The 22,759-nt window shown below is 48.1% G+C and overlaps 1 protein-coding gene across 1 annotated transcript; it reads right to left on the bottom strand.

Annotated features, from left to right (window-relative positions):
• Window positions 1-494: 494 nt before the first annotated feature.
• On the bottom strand, window positions 495-22,441 carry EFTUD2 (elongation factor Tu GTP binding domain containing 2). The gene is made up of 27 exons (XM_026076205.1): window positions 22,337-22,441; window positions 21,165-21,330; window positions 20,639-20,717; window positions 18,359-18,434; window positions 18,009-18,074; window positions 17,705-17,740; window positions 16,668-16,758; window positions 15,469-15,551; window positions 14,830-14,996; window positions 13,590-13,714; window positions 11,809-11,872; window positions 11,368-11,458; window positions 10,815-10,950; window positions 10,388-10,515; window positions 9,169-9,362; window positions 8,914-9,025; window positions 8,560-8,700; window positions 7,932-8,033; window positions 6,949-7,031; window positions 5,648-5,734; window positions 5,229-5,355; window positions 4,672-4,759; window positions 4,002-4,120; window positions 3,387-3,481; window positions 2,928-3,081; window positions 1,758-1,865; window positions 495-1,077 (listed from the first exon to the last, which is right to left on the bottom strand). Exons 1-27 carry the CDS (start codon window positions 22,439-22,441, stop codon window positions 982-984), a joined length of 2,919 nt encoding a protein of 972 aa, XP_025931990.1. The 3' UTR covers window positions 495-981.
• Window positions 22,442-22,759: the final 318 nt, after the last annotated feature.

Genomic DNA, 22,759 nt, shown 5'->3' with positions numbered 1-22,759 from the left:
CAGAGCCTCCATCCTCCTCTGCAAGGCCACGCGTGCTTCGAGATATGATTTCCCTGGGCCRAACAGGAGTTAAACAGCAACGAGGTAAGACAACGGTCAGCTGCAAGCCCTGCAGGCCCCCAGCCCCACGCAGGGGGCTGAGCACCCCGGCTGTCCCAGCCTCGGCCCACGCTTGGGCCATGCCCAGCTCCGAATCCCCTGAAAATAAGAGAAGCAGCCCCCAAAAACAGCGAGAAAGGAAGAAAATCCAAGTAGGGGATAGGGCAAGATGTTCTGGACTGGCTGGTCAATTAGCTACTGCAAGAAGGACATGAGAGTTGGGCCGGGATCGCTGCCGGACGTGGAGCATCCTTGGAGGGTGAGACAGCGCCGGGGCAGGGGGATGGAGGCAGCAGCAAAGGCAGGGGGGTTGCGGCAGTGCCTGCCCGCTGGAAGCGCTGGTGAAGGCAGAGCCTCTCCCAGCCCTCTGGTCCCTCGGAGCGATCACACGGAGCCCTGGCTGGGAATTTGTATTAAACGTTTACAAGGGCTCAGAAAAACGTGTACAAAAAAGGTAAAATCCACACTCGCCGTTTCTCCTGGGACTGACCCCACCTCAAATGCTGGACGCACATTTACACTCTGTCCCTAGTAATCTTAACGTTAGATTCAGGCTGCCCTGCAGCAGCAGGGGCCACACGCAGGGATAACCCACGTGCCTGAGGAGAGCAYGTCCAAAGGGAAAACCTCCTCGCTGGAGGCCACCACGGCTGAGCACTGCTAATACAAAAAGCATTATGGCTCTGGGTTGCTCCTGACCCAGGGCTCACGCATGCCCAGGCAGGGAGACTTCAGCCGTGGAGGAGCAACCTTGAGGAGCAGTTCCCTGCCCACCCTGAGCACCCAGGAGCCAGGGCTGGGCAAGCAGGGATGGAGAAGGGCAGGCAGGTGCCAGCCAGGACTCAGGTCAGCCTTCACGACGCAGCAGCCGACGTAGCRCGTTCACATGGGATAGTTGAGAACAACGTCTTGCTTGGCCAGCTCCAGCAACATGGGGTCGTCGAAGAACTTGCTGATGCTCACGTCCTCGCTCAAGCCCTGTGGAGTAATTGCAAAGCCAGAGGTAAGGYCTTGTGGAGCAGGCAGGACCTGTGCGGCCACCCCAGCAGAGACCCCGTTGGAAAGCCCTGATGTCCTGTGGTAAAGGCAATTCTTGGACTCCAGGAGAGGCAGGCAGATCTGCACCAGGCACTGCCCAGCAGCTTGAAGACATCTAACAGCCTGCCAGGAAGCTGTAAACGTGCAGCTCCTGCAATTRAGCAAATCTACCAGCTCGCTGCCTTCCCAAGGTGGAACCTGCTCCCCTCCATTCCTGGTGCAGTCCCACCTCCCACACCAGCCCAGACCCCCTCCAACCCTTCCGTCCAGCTCACTAAAGCAGCACAGAAAATAGCCACTTCTTTTTTTTGCAGGGCTAATGAGCTAAATCAGGCCACCAAGGTGTAAAACGGGCAGTGGGGAGGGAGCGGGGCTCAGTGGACGCTGCAGGACTCTGCTTTTGGCTGGAGCCACTGCCAGATCAGCGTGCTCATGGGACCATCACAGGCACCAAACAAGCAGCATGGAGGATCATGAAAAAGGGAAGTCCCCGAGGCGCAAAGGACATTATTCAACTCTGGGAACACACAAGGGACACGGCGTGCTTGAGGGAGAACATTGCGACATCTAAGCTGCCAGTACAGATAGAGGGATGCTATTGGGGTTACTCCCAGACATACCTTCCTACGCCTGGTCTTGATCATGAACTCTCTGGCCAGATGCGGGGCTGGCTGGGGCTCCAGAGGTCGGATGACGATACTTTTGTCCAAGGGGTCACCAGGCACAATCTGAAACACAGGTCCAGGACGTGAGAACATTCACTGAGCGATGGTTCAACCTCCAGGCGAGCTGAATCTCCATTGCGCTGAATTACAGCGCAATGGGAAACACCCCCAGGCCCTGCAGACACCCTTGACCCTGGCATCACAGCCCCAAAAACACATCTGCTTTCCTGGCACAGAAAAACTGTCACATCACTACCCACGTCCTTAGTCATTACTGCCAGGATTCACTAATACAGTAACACTAATCCAAGCCAAGAACACATCCCACCTTCCCCACTTGTCATTTTACTCCAAGACCTCTCAAATATCTGCAAACTCAAAAGACCCACAAGGGTCCCAATCGGAACAGTCGACTCCAGAATTTAGGCACATTCGATTCTTTTCAGAGCCAAGCCTCAGGTTTTCACGTCCTGACATTCAAGTCAGTTCTTGGGGCTCAGATCACTGCTGCTGCTCCCATCTCGCTGTACCAGGAGCAGCCGTACATCTCACAGGCGGTGGCTCACAGCAGCAGCTCCCACAAGACTCAGTTCACCCCAGCCACAGAAGYGGCTGGAGAACAATATTCTGTACCAAACCCCGTTTTCCATAGTTCTGTCACAACTTCTCTGAGCAGCACAGATGAAATGTAGCCTCCTGCCTTCTAGATTAGGGCATCTTACAGCAGATGGACTCTGAGTCCCGCTCCAAGCTTTCTGCTCCCCAAGCTGCAGAGAGCTCAGTGCACCGAGAGCTTCCCTTTCCCTGAACGAGGATGCCCTTTCTCCAGGCGCTGAAGGACCCTTACGCTCAGTGAGCAGCAGCGTCGAGCGCTCCCTCGCTAAGGCAAATGGTGACGTAGCTTGGAACAAAGCCATTGGCTTCTGGCAGACAGTTTACAGCTAACGTACAAAGCCTCCACCAGCTCCCAAATCCTCTGCAATCGAGATCTTCTGAGGATGTCATCCAGAGAAATTGGCTTGCTGTAGGTGAGCTGTGGCACTGAGCTCTACGGAGAGTACCTGGCACAACCTGGCGCCTGTCCCTACCGTGTCCCTCTTCTATCTCACCAGTGCACAGACTCACCTGCCAGTGGTGGAAGACAGAGAGCGAGAAGGCTTGTCCCTGAGTGTGGGTCCTCAAGTCTGTCTCAAACCCAAATGAATCAATGGCTGGGATGAAGGCTTTGATGGTGTAGAGAGGGGAGCCCGGGATCGGAGCATCTTGTGTCACATGGCCTCTGCCAAAGAGTCAAAAGATTAGTCTTCCTACATGTTCCTTTTTATTTCTCCTCTCTAACGCTCAGGAAAAAACAGGCACAATCCAAAAGCTTCACGTGATCTTGGACACCCCCTCCCCATACAGTACAGTGGCGGGGATCAGTCTAGAAAACCTTCAACTATCCTGTCATATGGACTTTGCCCTCTCTCTTCACTTTAAAAATCAGTGCTAGGACTGTAAAAAACTCTAGTGATCCAGATCCCAAGGGAGCAGTCGCTGCTCTGTAACCCCAAAGCGATAGCAGCTGGTCAGAAAGCAGCTCACCTCCGCCTAGCCAGAACTGTGTACACCGCAGACACGCAGTCAGCAGGGGCCTGCACCTCCACGAAGTAGTACGGCTCCATCAGGCGAGGGGTGGCCTAAGGGGAGAAAGGGAAATACACAACTGAGCCAGCAGCAGGGCCAACACAATACGGTCTGAGCGAGAGTCAGAGACGAGCACGCTCTGGTCAAACGCAGTGCCTGACTGGGGATAAAAGGGTTCATTGACACCAGCTAGTCCATGAGCAGCTCTGTCCCGTGGGTGCCCAAAGAAACCTCAAACAAACCTTGAAAGCATTCCTCCCGTTGGCCCTGAGCCATACGCTTCTCTCTCCCCCGCGCCCACCTTTCCTGGCAAGCCAAGCACTAGCGAAATAGGAAACAGAGCAGATGCAGGCAGGTTTCCAGGGAATGCGATTGCTTGTAAAACCCATCTGCCTGTCTGCAAGGGCGCTGGAAACATTAATGGGTGAATGAGTCAGTTTAATCCAACATCCTTGGGGCAGGAACTGCAGCACACGTGCAACCCGTGCTCCTTGGTGCCTGCATCCTCTCAGAGCCCACGGGGGCCAGGACAGTGTGAGGCTCGGTCTTTGTCATGCACAGCATTGTCCTCACCATCAGGAAAGCCGAATACACCACCCTCCGGGCTGTCGGGATGATCTGTCCTCCACCCCGGTGCAAGGGTTCCTGAGCAATCACTGCATCCAGGATCTTAAACTTCACRTTGCGGATCACTGAGGAAGGGAAGAAACAACAGCAAATGACTTGAGAGGTATGTTCTCCACCATACTAGCACCAACCACGCATCCCCAGAGACCCTGAGCATGTAGCAACAGAGATCCAGACAAAGACCTAGAGCCACCAGGGGAGGTTCTCCTAAACTGAAGTCCAACAAGGCAAGTATGACCATGTCCAAACGCTGCATATCCCAGGAGAGACAATTTAGCAGTTAATCTTGCAGGGTGCTCAGTGGTCTATAGCTGAACTCTACCAGGAGCAGAACCAAGCTCTGGGGCAGCCAGCCTGCCTGCCAACAGCCCCTTCTTTGCAGGTTGGCAGCAAGTGTTGCTGCCTACGTGGCGTCAGGGAGAGASAGGGAGCTTGTTATCCCCCTTATCACCCATCCCCAGACCTGTCCCCAGCTCTCTGTGGTGCGCAAGGGCAACTGGTCACTGAGGGATGTGGTGCTCAGAGCCAGCCCTGCCCCRGCAAAATCACTCGGATGCTTACGGACGGCAAAATTCATCAATTTTATTAGCTTCACTCCTCCACAGGTCCTACTTACATTCATCACAGAGGGGCCCTTCTCTGGTTCCCCACTGAAATCCCTGCACAATGCTGTCCTTCACAGAGCCCAGCAGCGCCTTGTCCACCTACAGACAGAYAGACAGACAGACAGCTAGCTTCAGAGACCRAATATGCATCGCAAGGCATTAATAGACAGACCCCAGTGTTTCAGAGCCACTTCCTAGAAGAGCAGTCCCGTCCCCCTATACCCCACAATGTCTGTTACTCCCTGTCACAGCTCAGGAGCATCATCTTCAGTTTGACATCAAGAGCTATAAATTAAGAGTCTATATTTTGGTAACACTTAAAGACAGGCCATTTTGTTGCCAATTTTGAGGACTTTGGGTCAAATAGCAGGACCCCCMAAAAAATCACAGGCAATTTACTCGCCAGGGCATGACTATATCCCAGAAAGAACAGATCAGAGCCRGCAAACCAGTAAGCACTCCAACAGCATTAGGATCTTGCTAGCAGGTCTGGAGAGGAGCTGTAACCTCCGGACACCACAGGACTAACGTTTCACTGAAACACAACCCCGGCGCCTGCATTTCTCACCTCTGAGGGCAGCGTATCATCTACTAAGATGTTTGGGCCGGTTGCATCTGGCCCAAATGCCCAGATGGAGCGAGCAGCCAGCAAGTCCCAGTCATATTTGGTCTGGAAGAATTCACCCAGCTTCTTTCTGATAGAACAAGAAGAAAGGAAGAAACTTTAGAAAACAAATATTCCACCTGCACTCACAACATATTTATGACCTTGTTCCCTGCAGGCATAAAATAGTCTCAGCTTTTTACCTTGAGCACCTCATTTGTTGGGGCAGGGATGCTCATGGACTAGCTGGTGTCAATATTGGACCCAAGATCCCTGCCTGGAGGCTGTTGTCTAATACTGTGCACCTCACAGATCTCCAGGGTTCCCTATTTTCCCATTACTTGCTCCGAGAAGGATTTCYGCTCTCCCCAAATTGGTCATACCTGTTCCATGTTATCTGGACCACTTCATTCTCAATGTCCTCAGCGAGTCCCTTCTCCAGAGGCTCAGCAATCATCGTGATCTTGTTCCTGAGAGGAGAAATAGTCACAATTATTCCACAGAACTATGGAAATGGGATAATTGGCAGGACCTCAGGGATTGCTCACTGCCTAGAACATGGCTAGGGAGGATTTGTGCCCTCTGGTGTTACYGTCTGCTTGTAAAGACAGAACATGCATGCTCACAGCCCTGAAGCTCTGCTCCTAACAACCGCTCTCCAAAATCCGCTCATCCCCAGGAACGGATTGCTAAGGGACAGGACTGCTCCATTCCTCCCGCCAGATACCTAGGGCTTCATATGGTGGGCTGCAGAAGGAAGCACAGCCAGCCCCAACCCAGCCCACAGGCCAGGTCATGTTCCCCTGTCAGTGGCAGTACCAGGTGTGTTAGACATATGGGACGTTGCCTCAGAAACCACACCAACACGGGTAAACTGCCCCCAGAACAGGTCACCTCTGCATGCCCCACAGTTCAAAAACTGACCTAAAACTGCAACTTTTTTGGTTCCCAAAAATAAAGTTTCCAACCATGGGGAGACTACACCACAGTGAAGGAAGGCAAGAAGAACCAAAAACCACAGTGGAGCACAGGAAAGTTGTACTCAAGATAACATGACAGACCATGACTGTCATGAAAATTCAGGCATTAAAAATGCCCTGGGCTCCCAGATCTTATTCTGTGAACGTTTCCTGGTTATTCAGCCCATATTATCTCCCAGATCTCCCTCCTTCAAATATGTCCATCTCATAACGCACTGCTGAAGAAGGAAGACAAGACCAGGCAGTAAGGCTAGAAAGGAGCAAATCTGTGCCAAGATTAAGAATGAATAAGAGAAAGCAAAGCTTTCATGATGAACTTGGGGAATACTGAAGGCAGCACTTGGCTCTTTGGCACCTGCTCTAGGATATGCTTCTTAGTCTCAGAAACACSAGACAAGCGCTGAGAAGGTGACAGTTTACTGTGAAATTTAGTTAAAAGAAAGGATGATATGAATCCCTCTTTGTTCCCTCCTTTTTGAGGGACACTACAAAGTACAGAAACATCCCTGGGACTCAGCGCGTTACTAAGGAGTTTAACAGAGCTGCCGCAATGGAAGGCTGCAAACCTCGGACCCTTGCCACTTTTCTGGACAACAGCTGCTGAGAGCAGACCCCTTGGAGGCCATGAAATTTAGTCTCCAGCAAACCCCTCCATCTGCCTAGGCTCAGGTGCCTGGCTCGCCTGGATTGCCAAGGGTTCTTACTTCTTATTGGGTGTCTCAGCAAAGCACTTCAGGGAGGACGTTTCCACCACTGTCTCGCAGAAYGTCACAACTGGATCAGCAACCTGGAAGAACAGCAACAGGTTTGTAGAGGTGTTTGTACTACCCAGTTTTTCAGCAATATTTTGCTTTTACAGAGAGACTGGCTGAAACCCTTGAACACCTGCAAGAAAAATCTGTCACATCTGCCAGTGTTTTAATCAGCGTTTCATATGYACCACTGAAGCCTGCACAGGCAGCTTTAGCAATTCCTTCATCCAAACAAGAGAGAGAAACATTTAAAGCTAAGGAAACCGAGCTGTCAATCCAGACATCGCTAGGCAGAGACGTCTCTTCTTTCCAGATTTGGAAACATATYGATCTCAATTGATGCTGGCCATGCTGAAGTACAGGAAAGGGCTGGAGCATGGTCACCCACTCCTCTCCGTGGCAATTTTCAGGCTCTCAGCTACAGTGGTCCAATACAGTCAGGCTGTAAGATTTACTTTTGTATGCGGACAGCCCTTTTCTTTTTAAAGAAAGCTGACAAAGTCCATGCTAAGGAGCGAGGGACCCTGCCTGCAGCGTGAAAGAGCAGACCTTGGCAGCGATGAAGGTGCCTTAGCTCCAGACAATGCAACTGTCCCTTACATCCTCCTGGTCCTTTCACCACACAACCTCAAACATATCAAACCTCATTGCCTCCTGTATAAGCAGGACTGGCTGCCTACTCATCACAGAGCAAGCCAGGGCCAAGGTAGGAATAGGCACCTGAAGATCTAACCGGAGAAGTCTCTCAACAACTTGCAAGCTGCCACAGGGAGCTTAATGCAATGACCTCCCCAAGCCGCCTCTTCCTGCACTGGAGAGGGACCAGAGGAAGACAAACTCTGTACATTTTGCTGGGTTTATTTTTTAATCCTTCTGAGTTATGGAAACAAAACTGCCCTCCCACTGGGAATGATCTCCCTCTCTCATTTCCTCACCTTGATATCAATCTCTGAATACATCTTCCGTAGATCATGCATCACACAATCCAGATAGAGCTCCCCCGTCCCCAAGATCACATGTTCCCCAGACTCTTCCACCTGAAAAACAAGAGAAGGGTTCAACTTACAGCATTACTGCTCACATGCCATTGCCTTCCAGGCTCCTATGCAAGCCTGAGGAAATATCAACTATAAACAAACTGGTTAGGATCAGACCACCCAAGAAAAGCTCCCAAAGCACGTTCCCTAGCAATGCAAGTAGAGAGAACAGCTGGCCACAGAAAGAACCACCCCAGTCCTGGCTTATCAGCAACGGCACTGCTAGTAGCTGTCACAACTGCCTGGTCATGGCCAAACTCATGGCAAATTGACCACCAGCCTTTTCTAGCAGAAAGTGCTGATGTGTTCTGTAGAAAGCTGCCTCCCTGGCACAGCAAGGTGTGTGTGTTTTTGCTTGATTTATAGTGTTCTGCTATTTCCACATGGTTTATGAGATCAACTGCAGCAGCATGAGAAAACCCACAAGAGGCAAAACAACCCACAGAAAAAAAATGTTTATTTTTCAAGATCAGCCTACAGGGTAGCCCAAAACATGGGCTGAAAACAGTCAAAATACCAGAAATACCTTAGTAGTAAGCGATGGATAACTCTTGTTGACTTTGCGGAGACCATCTAACATTTTGGGCAGCTCAGAAGGATTGACCGGCTCTACAGCTATTTTGATGACAGATGTGGTATTGAACTTCAAAGGACGGAAGATCTGAGCCTGAAACCAGACAAGGACAAAGACCTGAATCTCTGCATCATTACATGGATGCTGGAGTTAGACACAGCATTTGGAATTAATCTCCCACTAGTGGTTCTTGTGCCCTGGCATCTTGTCAGACAGTTTTTTTCAACCCTGCCACTGGAGCTTTTAAGATGCCCTCCATCACCTTGATTCCCTGCAACACTGAGCGATACCAGCTATGCACGGTACCTCCTCGTTTCCTCGCGGCTCCGTGACGGTTGCAGTCTTCACGATGGGCTGGTCCACCCCTTCTATCAGCACCCAGTTGCCAGCAGGAACCCGGTTTACCTCAATGTGGTACCTGCAAGGCAAGGCAGTATCACTGCACAGCTCGCTGCCATCAGCCTCAAGGTGGTTACAACGCTGTCCTCCTCCCTGTCCCTGACAGCAGTGACTCCAGGTGACTCCTCTCCCAAATAAACACGTTGCCAGAGCTTTCCCTACCTTGCAACTGAGATCCAGAGGCGTCCGACAGTGCAGATCTGGGAATCCTCCTCATCCTCCAGGGTATAGTTTTCTCCAAGGACCTTCACAGGCTGTCCAGCATGGATAGTGCCACTGAGCACTCTGCCAAAGGCATGGAACTGAACGCCATCATCTGTGCTGTACATTTTTGTGGTGTGACACATCAGCGGACCCTTCCCACGAAAGAGAGAGAGAAATAAGCCTTTTCTAAAATATACAGTCAAGAAGCAGACACAGACCTAGTAGGACTCATGGATAGAAATTGATTAAAGGACTGGAACTCAGCTCAACAAAAGAAGTATATCTAAGTCCTTAATTTCCTTCCATGGGAAGCTTTACCTCCTCTCTCCTTGTACAGAGCCCCATGGAATGACTTTGGCGCACTTTTCTGGTGCTCTACTCCCTACTCTTGTGGAACAATAAATAGCATCGGGGATGAGGCCACGACTTAGGTGGACTATGTATGAAGAGAAGTGTCATCTGCTGGTCTGCAAACCAGCGCAGTCTATCCCCCTGCAGGGTACAAGACCTGAGCTGCTGCAGATCACAGTTTTCAGCCACAAAAGGTCACTCCACAGCTAGTGATCTAGTGACAGTAACCACTGTAAGGTTTTACGTAGATAATCCCAACTCAAATAAAGATTCAATTCCTCTCCAGACATTGAGGCAAAAGGCACTGACAAGTTCTTCATTAAGCTGCTAGTTAGCATCGGAGGCTCTGGACAACTCTGAATGCCAACTCCGTGCAAGGCATGTTTGAAGAGGAAGGTTTTGTGAGGTTTCTTTAATAGGAAAAATGCTGGCTGACTCAAGAGGGTATTTTTGTCAGTATAGTTCAGATCAGTTTTCTCAGAGTTTGGAAAAAGAATCAAACTTCACGGAAAAGGGAGAAAAAGGCAGCAAAAGGACACAAAAATCACCCTGCAGTTCCCACGTGCTCTGAAGCCCTGACCTAGTCTCTGCTCTTCTCTGAACATTGCCAAACAATTCTCTCTCTCAAGGGCTGCCCTGGCAGACAGCTCAAGTTTCTCAGAGTGAAGAGATTTGTTTCAGTATCGGATGAGAGGTTTCAAGATGCTGCAAGTCAAATCTGTGCAGATGCCTGCCTAAGAGGCAGCTGCCCTAACAAGGCTATGAAAGGAGGATGTATTTGCCATGCTTTTGAAGATTTAAAGCAAAGAGAGAAATGTTTCCTTACATCAGGGTCGCATTCACTCATGGCCTCCCCTAGATCGGAGTCAACGCCACCAGTGTAGGTGTGCTCAATTTTGGTCTTGGCCCCCACCTTTGGGGAAGGGATATGCTGCACACACATGTCCACAAAGCCTGGAAAAGTAACATTTTGTGAGAATGTGATTAAACAGAGGAGTTCAAGATAGAGAAAAGAAAGGGGCTCCAAGAAACACAAGCCGAGGCCTTTCTGGCTGCAGTGCAACCACGGCCATGGGGAGATGTGAGCAGTGTCTCAAGCTCTCCTTTGGGGAGATGGTTTATATTTTATGTTTAGAAAAGCAAGAGTTGAGAAGAGATCTTTGCACTCCATGGCTGCAGTACAGCACTTAACTCTGTCCGTGCAAGACTTAGCTATCAGGGAGACTGTGGAGGGGAAGAGGAACAGCATTTACCTGTGAATTCCCCAAAGAACTTCTTGCAGACAAGCCGCAGGAGGGGTCGAATGTTCAGTTTCAGCTCCTCTTTGGTCAGGTGGATGCCAAGTTCATCCAGAGTCCTGGGCAGGGTCGTGTCCACATCCCCCACCACCTGCAGGATAGCAAGCACCACTGTCAGCTTCGAYGCGGGCACCCAAGCCACTGACTCCCAGGTTCAGCTTCACACACCAGCCTGTCACCTTCAGGGCTCTTGACTCACTCTGGTTTAGTGCTCACGTGGAAACTGCCTGTCTGGTTCAAATCGTCACTTGGTTAACACCAGAGCACGTTACAAAGCCAGAGCAGAGGAAGTTCTATTAGCTGTGCAAACACAGGGCTGAACRTGTAAGGAACAACTGTAAGGAGTTGCCCACCAATTCTCTGCACCCTCAGTCCCAGAAAYGCGTGAAGATCACACTGCATAATGGGACAGGAGAGTCCCACAGACACCATACACACCACCACCTAGCGTTCAGTCCCTAAATGCTCAGATCCAGAACTGCAGAAAGGAGAATGAACCACCACATACCTGAGCCAAGATCTTGTAAAGAGGCTCAAGGATGAACTCCACAAAGCTGCGCTGGGAACTGCTAGTTGGGGCCTTTTTAGTGAACTTCCGGCTGTTGGGAGACAAAAGGAGAGACATGAGGGGCAAGCGCTCTGCAGCCTGCAAGCACCCCGACGCCAACACACTTGCACAGCCTCTGTTCTCCTCAGGTTTTCTTCTTCTCCCTCCCAGTCTCCCTGGGAAAGAGGCATGGACACAGGAGTCACGCTTACTCCAAATGAAGGCCAGCAGAGACTTTCTGCTCCCACTTATGAGATTCAGAACAACCATGCAGATTCACATCAAGCAGGAGGCTTGACTCATATTGGAAGGAACCCTGGGTGGTCATCTAGTCCATGTTCTAGAGGGCAAGGAAGGGAAAACCCTGCAATAAGCTAACAGACATTTAAATAAGCTTCTTACGTCTTCGGGTTGAAGTAGATGTCACCCCAAAGCCGCTTAGCAAACTCCTGATAATTGATATCTCCTAAAGGGAAAAAGCAAACAACAAAAATCTCTGACATCACTGATAAAATGCATTTCTCTCATAAAACGAAAAAGCAAAGATTTTCAATAAAACAACCATAAGGATTCAATGCAATGAACCAGTGCTGGTGGGTGGAACGAGGCAGCTACAGAGAGTGCTTTGTCCCAGTCCTGAACAAGTGTCTAAAGTCTGATCTGGGAAGACCATGCAGGGAGGTGGATAGAAAATAGTCCACTGAGAATGACACCAGCAGCCCAGGTGCAATGCGGGTTTGCACATTTGCTTCTCAGGAACATTTCAACCATCTCAGCTACACAAAAGTTTACGGATGAGAAGAGCTGGTTTGCCAGACTCCACACTGCAGGAATCCTGCTACATCTGCTTTATCTTCCAAACATCAACACTGCGGCCTGACTCTGTAGCGCCAAGGTGCTGGGATGGCTTACACCCCATCATCTCCCGCAGGCTTATCGCAAGCATTTTCTGCCTTGCTGAACATCTCCAGGTTCTTTTCTCTTTTTTAGCTGATGCATGAAGTCCATAGCCAAATACCCAAGTGCTGAAGGAACAGGGTAATGTTTGACTGTCATGGTGGATTTACAAATAATAAGACGGCAGTGATAATCTACAGCAGTTTTCAAGCAAGCTTTTGCTGTGGGCAGATGTACAAGCGTAAGAAATTTCACGGTGGCTGTGGTTTTGACAGTTAAACTGCTATAACTTATGTTATCTGAAGTATGGTGGCTACATATAAAACCCCTGGTGGCCACAACCAAATATCGCTGACTTAAAGCACCCATTCAGCCCATGTCTTCTCCACATGGATGACATCTCCTACTGACTGTGCCTGTGTGTTTAACTGTCCCTGAAAGAAGGGGAATCTTAGAGGGCATCAAGTGAATTCTGCGATGGCCAGGAACTCATTTATTCCTCCAGACTCATGAGGACACATGATATCCTGGCACATCAGTCCTTGACCTCTACAACTTCTTCCTCCCTGAGGCCAACTGCTTTGCAAGAGCTAGGCCAGCTGCTTTACAACACCCTTCTTCGCCGCTCCCTGCTCCTACAGATCACGCAAAATTCCCAGTGTGAGACTTCAAAATCTTGGCTGCCCAGCTGGATAATGCAAGCAAAAGGCCCACTTTTACAAGTGGCAGATTGCCTTGAGTTGGCAGCTGGGGAGCAGAGAATTAAATCAAAGCCAGAAAAAGACAGTTTCTTAAAAAAGACTGAAGGGCAAGAGTGCAAAACCTCATGGGCCAAGCCTGCGCCTGGCTGCAGCTGAGTCTCAGACTCTGGAGACTTTTGTGAAAAGGCTGACAGAACTTAACTGCTTCACTTCTGAGATGCTCTGATACGGAGGCAGAGCGCAACACATACATTTGCCTTGCCTTGCCATAGTAGGGTTCATTTTTTCTGCTTAAGGGTACATACAAGACACTGGCTTCTGACTCAGGAAATATTTATCAGGAGAAACTATTTAGCTAAAAGCAAGTTAGAATTGGATCCCTGTTTTTTACCGGCATGGAAAGACTGCAATAAAGTCATCCGGACTGAGATTTGCAATAACTCTCAACTCCCAGAAGTTCAGGAGTGCACATATTGGCCATAAACGAGCAGTGAAAAGCAGAAGCTGAACGACTTAGAAAATCTCAACAAAAAAGTGTTAGGAAATGAAATGTTAAACTGTACAAGGTTTCTGTATAATTCTCACCATATGTGTCCGCATAAATCTTTGCAAAAGATCCCAGCGTGAAGCAGATGCTGTACTGTGAACTGGAGAAACACACGTTCCCCAGAAGGGGAGACAGGACGAGGTTTTCATCGGTGGAATACATGCTGAGGAAAGACAGATTTTAAGATACAGGAAAAAAATATCAATATTATGAAACAAGAAAGACACTTAAATCTACTCCCCACACCAAACACCAGCATGTGATAGGGGAGGATTCTGCATTGCCAAATAGTGGCTAAAAACTGGTTGCAACATGCTTGGCTGTCCGAATTTCAGGGCCAATATCATTTAGGTACTACAAATTTCAAAGCATTAGTGTACAAAGAAATATTCACAGACCTAGAACTAACAGGTTAGCAGCACAAGTGCTTTGTATTGTTTGTTAGGTAAGGGGTTTTTTTCCCTCTAAAAAAGGGAGCAAAGTCAGTCAACTGAGGGAAAAGATAATACAAGGCACATAAGGCACGGATAGAATTGAATGGAAATGATTTTAATGAGTTCACAAGCATGCTAGACAGGATAAATTATCATGCTCTGAGCTGCATGATGCCAGCAGCAATTGAACAGAGACATGCAAGTGAAGTCGTGTGCAAATTCAAATTTGGGATTATACAGGTTACAGTGCAGACACAGAAACTGAAGGGAAGACTGCTATTAAAAAATGACCTGACTGGCAAGGGTACCCCAGAAACAATGACGGTAAAATACTGGTTGCATTGCTACTGTCAAGGTTAGAGAAGATTCCCCTTATTCTTGGAGAGTAGTCTTGCAGGGAGATTTCACCATAGCAATATTATGGTATCAGTTTAGGGGCTGGGACAGACAATTCCCACCATTTTTCGTTAAAATCTTTTAGGAGATTTGAGAAATCTCACCCTATGATCTGGGACATAGCCTACAATCTCAGTATACCTGAGGTACATTCGGGAGCACAAAAGTTCCCCCCACCAAGCCCTATGTCCACTCTCTGTACTGTCTATGGGGAAAAAAAAATTGATTTCAGTCAGAAGTCACACAGGAAGAATCAATCCTTCCTAATACGTTAAATTATCCGAGATGAACTTTCAATGGTTCTTCCTGCTCCATTTTCTATGATTCAACATATCAGGAGACAAACTTGTGATTTTAGCACACACAGGGCCCCCAAAGAAGAGCATCCGCGATGGAACAGGGACAACGGGCACCAACAACACATCATCCCAAACAGAGAGACCCGCACCTGATCAGACCATTAACTTCGTCTACGATATGTCGGAGTTTGTAATAAGCATCCGTAGGGGGCAATTTGAGCTCCAGGATCAGGCGGTCTATCTTGTTGATGCACACGGTCACTGCTAGCCTCTCCTGCACCGCGTGCTTGATCAGCCTCTCCGTATTCAGCATCACCTGCAGGAGTAATGAGCACAAACACCCCTAGCAAAAGCCCTCCACAAAATGCTATCTAGGGCATGACAGAAAGCAGTGACCTTACACACAGGGCTGTAGCCTGTAGTAAAGCCTAAGCTCAGCCACCGGTGATCAACTGATCCTCCTGAAATGTAGAAGTAGGTGCTAACCCAACCAAATTTCTTGAATCCTACCCCTTGGACATTTCTGATATAAATAATCTGCTCAATTTTAGATGATGGAGATGCAAAGTAGTTAGATAATCAGCCTACAGTTCACATGCATCGCGTCTGACCTGGAAACAGAATCCAGACGCCTGACTCTCTGCTTTGGTTGGAAAACACTCTCACTTTTCAAATTGTCCTCCAAAAGCCCTTCAAAGAAAGCTGAACCCATCCCTTGCCTTCACCACAAGGCTGAATCAAAGAATCCAATGCAAGACAGTTTGAAATTAACCCCCAGGTTAACTCACCCCCTCAGCCGCATCAATGAAAAGCACAACGCCATCCGAAATACGAAGGCCAGCTGTGACCTCATCAGAAAAATTGACGTGGCCTTCAAAAACAAAACGGAAGAGAAGACCAGAGTAAGCACAGCCCTGATGCCAGCAGCACAGAACGGAGAACGCTGCCCCTCTGCTCTGCAACTCGCTCTGGTCACTGCCATCTGCGAGGCAGGGCMCAGACTGCTCCCCTCCTCGGACAGGGACTCAGGAGCAGCTGCCAGAGCTCCACGTAGGGACTCACTTCAGTGTTAATGCTATTTTTTGTGAACAGACACAACAACTAGTTTAACAGGCACTTTTCCTTGCATTTGTCACTGTGTTTCCCAAAGCTGGGCGCAAATACTTCAAGAAAAAGAGGACGATTACTTCTCATGGAAGAACAACAGATGCTTCTCCCTCCCAGCTCTTTCTCCTGCACTTTAACCTCCCTTACCTTCAGTTGTAACCCAACAGAGGTGTCTGGAAACCCTCTTTCCTAAAGCTCTACCTCAGTTTCCTGCAACATGCTGATCTGTGATTACATCCCCCCATAGGAGCTTGTCATAGGCTTGAGGGAACGCACTGAGAGTCTCACTGTGGGGCAACAKCATTTGAGAAAGCCTGGAAAAGCCGATTCTACATCTGCTTCTCATGTACTCAAGTCAAATGTTTTCAGCTCCATTAGCCTTCATAATGCCTGAAAACTGGAAACAATTGTAACTAAAAGCCAGCTGCAGAGTCATTACTGCTGGAAGTGATTTCAGGAGAATGAACCCAGCTAAAGGCTCAGGTTTCAAGACCAGGCTAGAATCACTACAGAATTACAAAACCAAACATAGGTTTTCCATTTGTGAAAGGAAACTTCCCGGGGTATCATTGCACTTAAGTGGCATTTCCAGACAAAATAATGGATCAATGAAGTTTAAGGGTACAGACTTTCATTCCGTTTTTCTGAGAGTCAATGCTACACAATCCCACCACAATCCAACACGAAAGCTCTTTGATGGCCCTCATTTAACCTGTACATGTTTTTACTGCTCCATTCCTGTCAACAGCACTATTGAGAGGATCAGAGCTTTATKACTGAAAGAAACCTTTATTCACATCACCATATTTCTGCTTCACACATTAAGCTGCCTTCTACTAAGTGACTCCCAAAGGAGGATTTTCAAGATTATATAAATCACCTGGAGTGTCGATGATGTTGAAGAGAAAAGACTTCCCTTTGGTGTCTGGCAGAACAATAGTCACCGGTGTGCTCTTGATCCCTACGCCCCTCTGAAAGAGAGGAAACGAGGATTATCAGTTAAAGAAAAAAATCACAACGTGAAGATGCAGAGGATGATCATGAAAAAACTAATCAAAAAGATGGAAAGAGGAAAATAACCATCCAGCCCAACCTCCTATGCTCGGGGAGGGAATAACAACTCCAGATCACTGCACGGCCCAGCCCGGCTCCTCCATCCATACTGGCTCAGATTGGTGAGCTATCACTCTAACACAGCATAGTCCATGCCTAATTTCAGCCGAGGAAGAATAATATGCAATACCAGAGACAGAAGACCCATTTTTCTCCTGTGCTTTCACCCTTCTGTTGCTATCAAGTTATGCCTCAATGCATAAGATTTGATCATACGGAGTGTGAAGTACAGCATTAAAATGAGGAGAAAAAGAAACGGTTGACAGGATTGTTCTGGACATGACGATGAAACAACATCTAGCAAGTAGGACAAAACAAGGTTCCCATCTATGCCCAACCACACAGAGTCAGAGCACTCAGCTTCCACYCCAGGAAGCCTAGCAAAAATACTGTGTTTATTCTGAGATTAGAGCTTTTCTTCTCACCTACCACTGCTGTGAACAACCCCTATCACATCTTTCCCTCAAAGAAAACGGGAGGCACCCACAACTCTTGCGATAACTCTGGTACAGATTTTCACCATTATAGAGGTTATCATCTTAGGCGAATAAAACCATACGTGGAGATAAGGGCTGCAGGAAATGGAAGAATGTTGGACTGAGGATCTTACTGCTGCAAACAAAGATGAGCAGATCATTTTATTGATAAAGAACACGATCAAAATGTGTAAGGCACAGAAAGACAAATGTGTAAGGCACAGAAAGACGTTACGATGGAAGAGGACACCGCCTACAGTAAATTAACTGTGAACGAAGCATGAGACAACAGGTTATAATCACTACCTGTTTTACAAGGTTCACTTACCTCTTGCTCCGTGAACAAGATATCAGTGTAGCAGAGCTGCAAAGACAGAGCAAAATCCTCAAGTCAGAACATCACATTTTGGTATCAAACGCTAAGTTTGAAACAGGAAGTGATAATTCTTTACACATGGTTAGTGTGGTAAATAAGTGACAGAGCTGGAACTAGGACCAAGCTCTGGCTTTCCAATCCTACGTTCTCATCACTAAACAACATTTTCCACACATACAGTCTTGCTCCTGCAGAGCCTAAAAGCCAGCCTATGCCATCGTTCCTAAGGGCAGGAATACACTGAAAGCTCACTTACATCCTGGTCGTAGCGCTTCCGGATTTCTGGGTGTGTCTGTTCTATCAGGCAGTCAACAAAACAAGTCTGAAAAATATTGGACCACAAGAGAAAGCAGATGACTATGTTTAAGCAGAAAAACACAAGTAAATCATCACATCTCTTCTATGCTGCACAGAGAAAGGTGGGTGGCGCATTATTTCCCCAAGGCTGAAAAAAAAAGTCTACAAATAATTGCATAGCAATAGCAGCAGAAAGAGATCACTGCTGCTGAGATGAGGGGGTCAAAAAAGCAACGGTAAAAGTAAGCAACTGACAGATCATTACTACTCCTCAATGTACTTTTGGGTGCTGTTGGGTATCTGTACTACCTTGCCATGATGGAGGTGCCCACACAGAGTCACATTTCGAATCAGCTCCGAGTTATCCATCAGGTCTGCCAGGAAACTGGAGGAATGAGACACAAAAGACTGTTAGAGGTTTCTACTGTGTCTAAGAAAAGCAGAGGCCATTTCAGCCACACTTTCTCTCCAAGGTCTCCACCTGAATCCTTTCCAAGCTTTCATTCTGCCAATGCCCTGCGGAGGAAGAATCTCACTTTACAGATGGGGAGGATGAGAGAGTTGGAGTCCTGGACAGATGGCAGTGGGTGGGAGGAGACAGAGTGGGTAAAACTGCTAGTGATGAAATATTATTAAATATCTTCCTTCTCTTCCAGTTGGTATTAGAGGAAAAGTCACATCCATGCATTCAGATGATGAAATAGTTCCACTCAAGTAGTGGTCGTTAGTCAACAAAATCACAGAGCCAGATAACAGGCACCCCAGACAGCTTTAAAAGGTAGCCACAGGGCTCCACAGACCATTAATTCTGATTTTTAGCTAGTYGTAATAAAGTGAAGTTCTTGAGGACTCAAGGAAACAGTAATGGAGTTTAAATCTCTCTAGAATCAGCAACTGAGCAGGTAATGATGGGCTGGTCACTTCTACATAAATCCTGGGGAAAACATAACTGAGATCCTAAATTAGCAACCCCTCTAAAGAGGGGATTGTGGAAAATAAGTCCTGCCAAATAATCTCTACCTTAAAAGATTTTAAATTTTACTCATGTGGTGGACTTTTTCTGTAAGGCATTTAACATAGAACATTTTGATTAAAAGCTAAAAAATACAAAAATCAATAACAATAGAGATTAAAAGCGTGCTGACTGGTCTCAAAATAAGGCTAAGTGGGAAATCAATACCAAGCTTGCATGTTCCCGGTTAAGTCGCAGAGGGACCTCTTCTTGGCCCCTTGTTAACCATTTATATCAATGAACAGGAAGAAGAAAAATTCATTACTGATGGAACGAGCAGGGAACACAAGGACAAGAAAAGTGGTAGATAATGAAGAGTACAGGTCACTGACCAAGAGCGAAATGGACTGCTTAGAAAAATAAGATCAAGCACGCTCACTGCTTTATATCTGGCTTTATTGAAAATATCTCTGAACGAAGAATGCAGGGGACAGGCCAGGGAAGCAGCCATTTCAAAAAGGTCCCGGGGGGTCCATGTAAATAATTGACCGTATACGAACTCCAGAGAAATTATGTTGCTGCAACAGGATCCTTGAGGATATAAAGAAGGACTGCTGGTGCTGGGCCCTGTTTGGCACCCAGGGGACTGCTACTAAATCTGCATCTGGTTCTGGGATTTACACTTAAAGATGACGACTATTAAACATTGGAAAAGGCTGAGAAATGCTGTATGGGTTGGAGGATGAGCCTAACAAGACACTCATGAAGCTCAAGCTGTTCATCTTCAAACAGAAGAAAACATATGGAAACACTATAAATGYGATGATAAAGAGCCCCTCTCCCCATCAACAAAACACAGTGCCTAGACGTTGATACCAAGCACACACATTTTTAATAGAGAAGGTAAGGAAAAAAAGCACTTTTAAATAGAATTTGAGATAGAATAACTCAATTTTCAAACCTGTTAGGAATTTGTTCTGAGAGGTTTGCTCCACACACTGGTATCCCCAGGGGCTGCTTTGTGGGGTACAACCAGCAGACACCATGAAGCGCAGCAGAAGCAGAGCTTAGCTGCAGCTTTATACTAACCCCCACACAACTTGGCAGTGGCTGTGTACAACCAGTGGTAGACGAATCCCTCCTGGAAACTCCTCCAGTAGATAGGAATGAACTTGATACAGCCATAGGTCTATATTCATTGAGATCGAAGCAAAATGTGCCTTCTGGCTATATCGATACGAAGTGTGCAACACAGTGGCCGTGTAAGTATTTCCTGAGTCAATCAAAACTCAAGAAAACCCACACCATGAGGGTTTCCAATTGCCAAGGTTTAAGTGGTAGAAAAACAAGCGCGCTACGCCACGTACTATGGCGGGAAAAATACTTGTAAACTTTGGTTACTCCTGTACTTTCTTCCTCTTCTTTTTGGATCAAAGCAGGGGAAACAGCTGCACTCACAGTTAGATTGCTGGTGTCAGTAAGAAACAAACCCAACGCTCCTCCTAAGCTTTCTCCTCCGTTATAGCACACACCGCTCTGCCTCTCTACCTTTGCCCGTAAACAACAAACAGCGAGGGAGTCACAGCACAGACGGATCGATCCAAAGCACACGCTTAAAACCCCTCCATATTACTTACTCCATCTCATAGACAGTGACCGGTAACGTCTGCTCCATCAGAGAAAATTTTTTGGTTTTCACGGGTTTAATAATAGGCTCTGAAAACAAGAGAAAGTGCAATAAAAATTATCAATGACCCTGAACAATAGCGTTCTCAGAAATGCTCGTACTAAACAGGGATTTTTGCAGATAGAAATACAATTTTCAGGCTAAGAGATTCTTTTATCTTTTTACGCGAGAAACAAATGAGATGACCTAAACACATTTTCACATCTCTTTAAATAACCTTCCAGTGTCTGCCAATATCTGTTCTTCAAAAGATAGTTTGTTTGGCATTTGCAATAATCCAGAGTGCCAAAATCTGGGCACTGCTAGACAAACAGGAAGAGTCTATGCATTTTAGAGGCTGCGAGGGTTTTTAAGAGGGGTGTTAAAACTGATGGGGGATGGGGAGAATGGAAGGGAATAACACTTTCCCTTTTCCAAAGATCCGCTAAGAGTCTTCTCCTCGCTCCACACCCAACTCGCTGCTTTCTACCACTTACCAGTGAGAGGCTGCGTATCTTCCTCTTGCACTATCGTTTCTACTTCGGGCCCGTAGACCTCCTCAGCAGTGGGATAGTACTTCTTATCCTCATGCAGCACCACCTCCATCCCGGGGTGGTCCTCGTCATGGTCCCCCATATCATCATCGTCGTCATCATCCTCGAGCTGCAACCAACACTCACGTTTAGCTGCTGCCACCCCCCAGGGCATCAAAATGCTTTATAACCATCAGTCTTCTCGGAAGGTCTTACAAGCCTTGGCATCACACAGGAAAAAAGAGCCCTAAAGCCACACAGAGCCAAGGAGCCACCAGTGATGACAACCCCAGCATATCGCAACCAGCTGCAGCACAATTTGCAGAAAAGACCTCTGTAAGCAACACGCATCTTCCCACCGTGGGACCATTCCCGAAAGCCACAGGCCACCTTTGAAACAACAGCATTTGTGGTGATGCCTGCGCAGAGAGCAGCTCTGGTCCTTCATTCACAAACACGACAGAACCACACGCACGCACAGACACCACTTTTCAGCTRTAGGAAGACTAAACTGGAAGGGGCTTCCTAGATTCTCCAAACCTTTCACTGCCATGGCACAGCAGACTGCCCACCTCTGCTGTCCTTAGAAACACTGTCCATACCTCTGCTCTAGCGTCCGCAGTCTAACACTGCACTCGTCACTGGGGAATCGAGCTCCTTATAATACTGCTGTAGCACTGGTGTACACTAGGAAAGGACTAAGAGGYAGTCTAAAGACCTCACTGAACGGATCTGGATCTTCTGACTGAACACAAATAAAGTCAAATGTGACTTGAACTACATAAGATCCCAGTTGTAACAGAGGTTCAAGCAGAAACAGTATTTCTTTCTCTTTGTCACACTAATAGGAGCACAGCTTTTCCTGGATTTTTTTTAAAAATCAAAAGTGCTCTGCTCCTTAGGAATAAAATAGGATCAAAGTCCATCGCTGAAGAAAGTCTCCTTGCAGAACCAGAGCCTGGCATGAAAAAGGAATCGCCGGCAGCTTGTGACGACCGTGGGTTTGACTGGGGGCTCAGCGCCTGCTCCGTGTGGCCCTTTTCGCACCCAGCATCAAGGAGGCGAGTAAGGGTCAGGACAGGGCGAGCGCAAAGCTCCCCCCAGACTCCGAACCTCAATCCCTCCCCATCCCTCACCTCGTCCAGGTCCTTCGACTCTCTGCCCAGCTCGTCATCGTCGTCGTCAGAGTCCAGCTCCGGCCCGATGTARTTCCCGAACTCGTCGTACAGGTCGGTGTCCATGCTGCAGGGTGGAGGGATGGGGACACGGGTCAGCAGGCGGGTGGTGACGCTGCTGCATGCACTGCCCTGCGCTGCTCCCTGTCCCGGGATGGTCCCGCACCAGGACCCCTGCCCGGTACGGCCTGCACCGACCCCGTCCCGGGACTGACCCGCACCGGGAGCCCTGCCCGGTACGGCCTGCTCCCCCTCGGACTCCCCTAGGGCAGCCCCATCCCTCCCCGCGCACCGGAGCGCGACGACGGCCCCGTGCTGCTCGCGGAGCGCCCCCTCCCCGGCCCCCCGCACCTGCCCCGGGGCCCCCGCTCCGCCCGGCCCCGC

The sequence above is a fragment of the Apteryx rowi genome, unplaced genomic scaffold (genome assembly GCF_003343035.1).
Source record: "Apteryx rowi isolate R43461 unplaced genomic scaffold, aptRow1 scaffold_428, whole genome shotgun sequence".
NCBI classification, from domain to species: Eukaryota; Metazoa; Chordata; class Aves; order Apterygiformes; family Apterygidae; genus Apteryx; species Apteryx rowi.
Note: the sequence above shows the minus strand (reverse complement) of the source record. Positions and strands in the feature narration are given on the sequence as shown.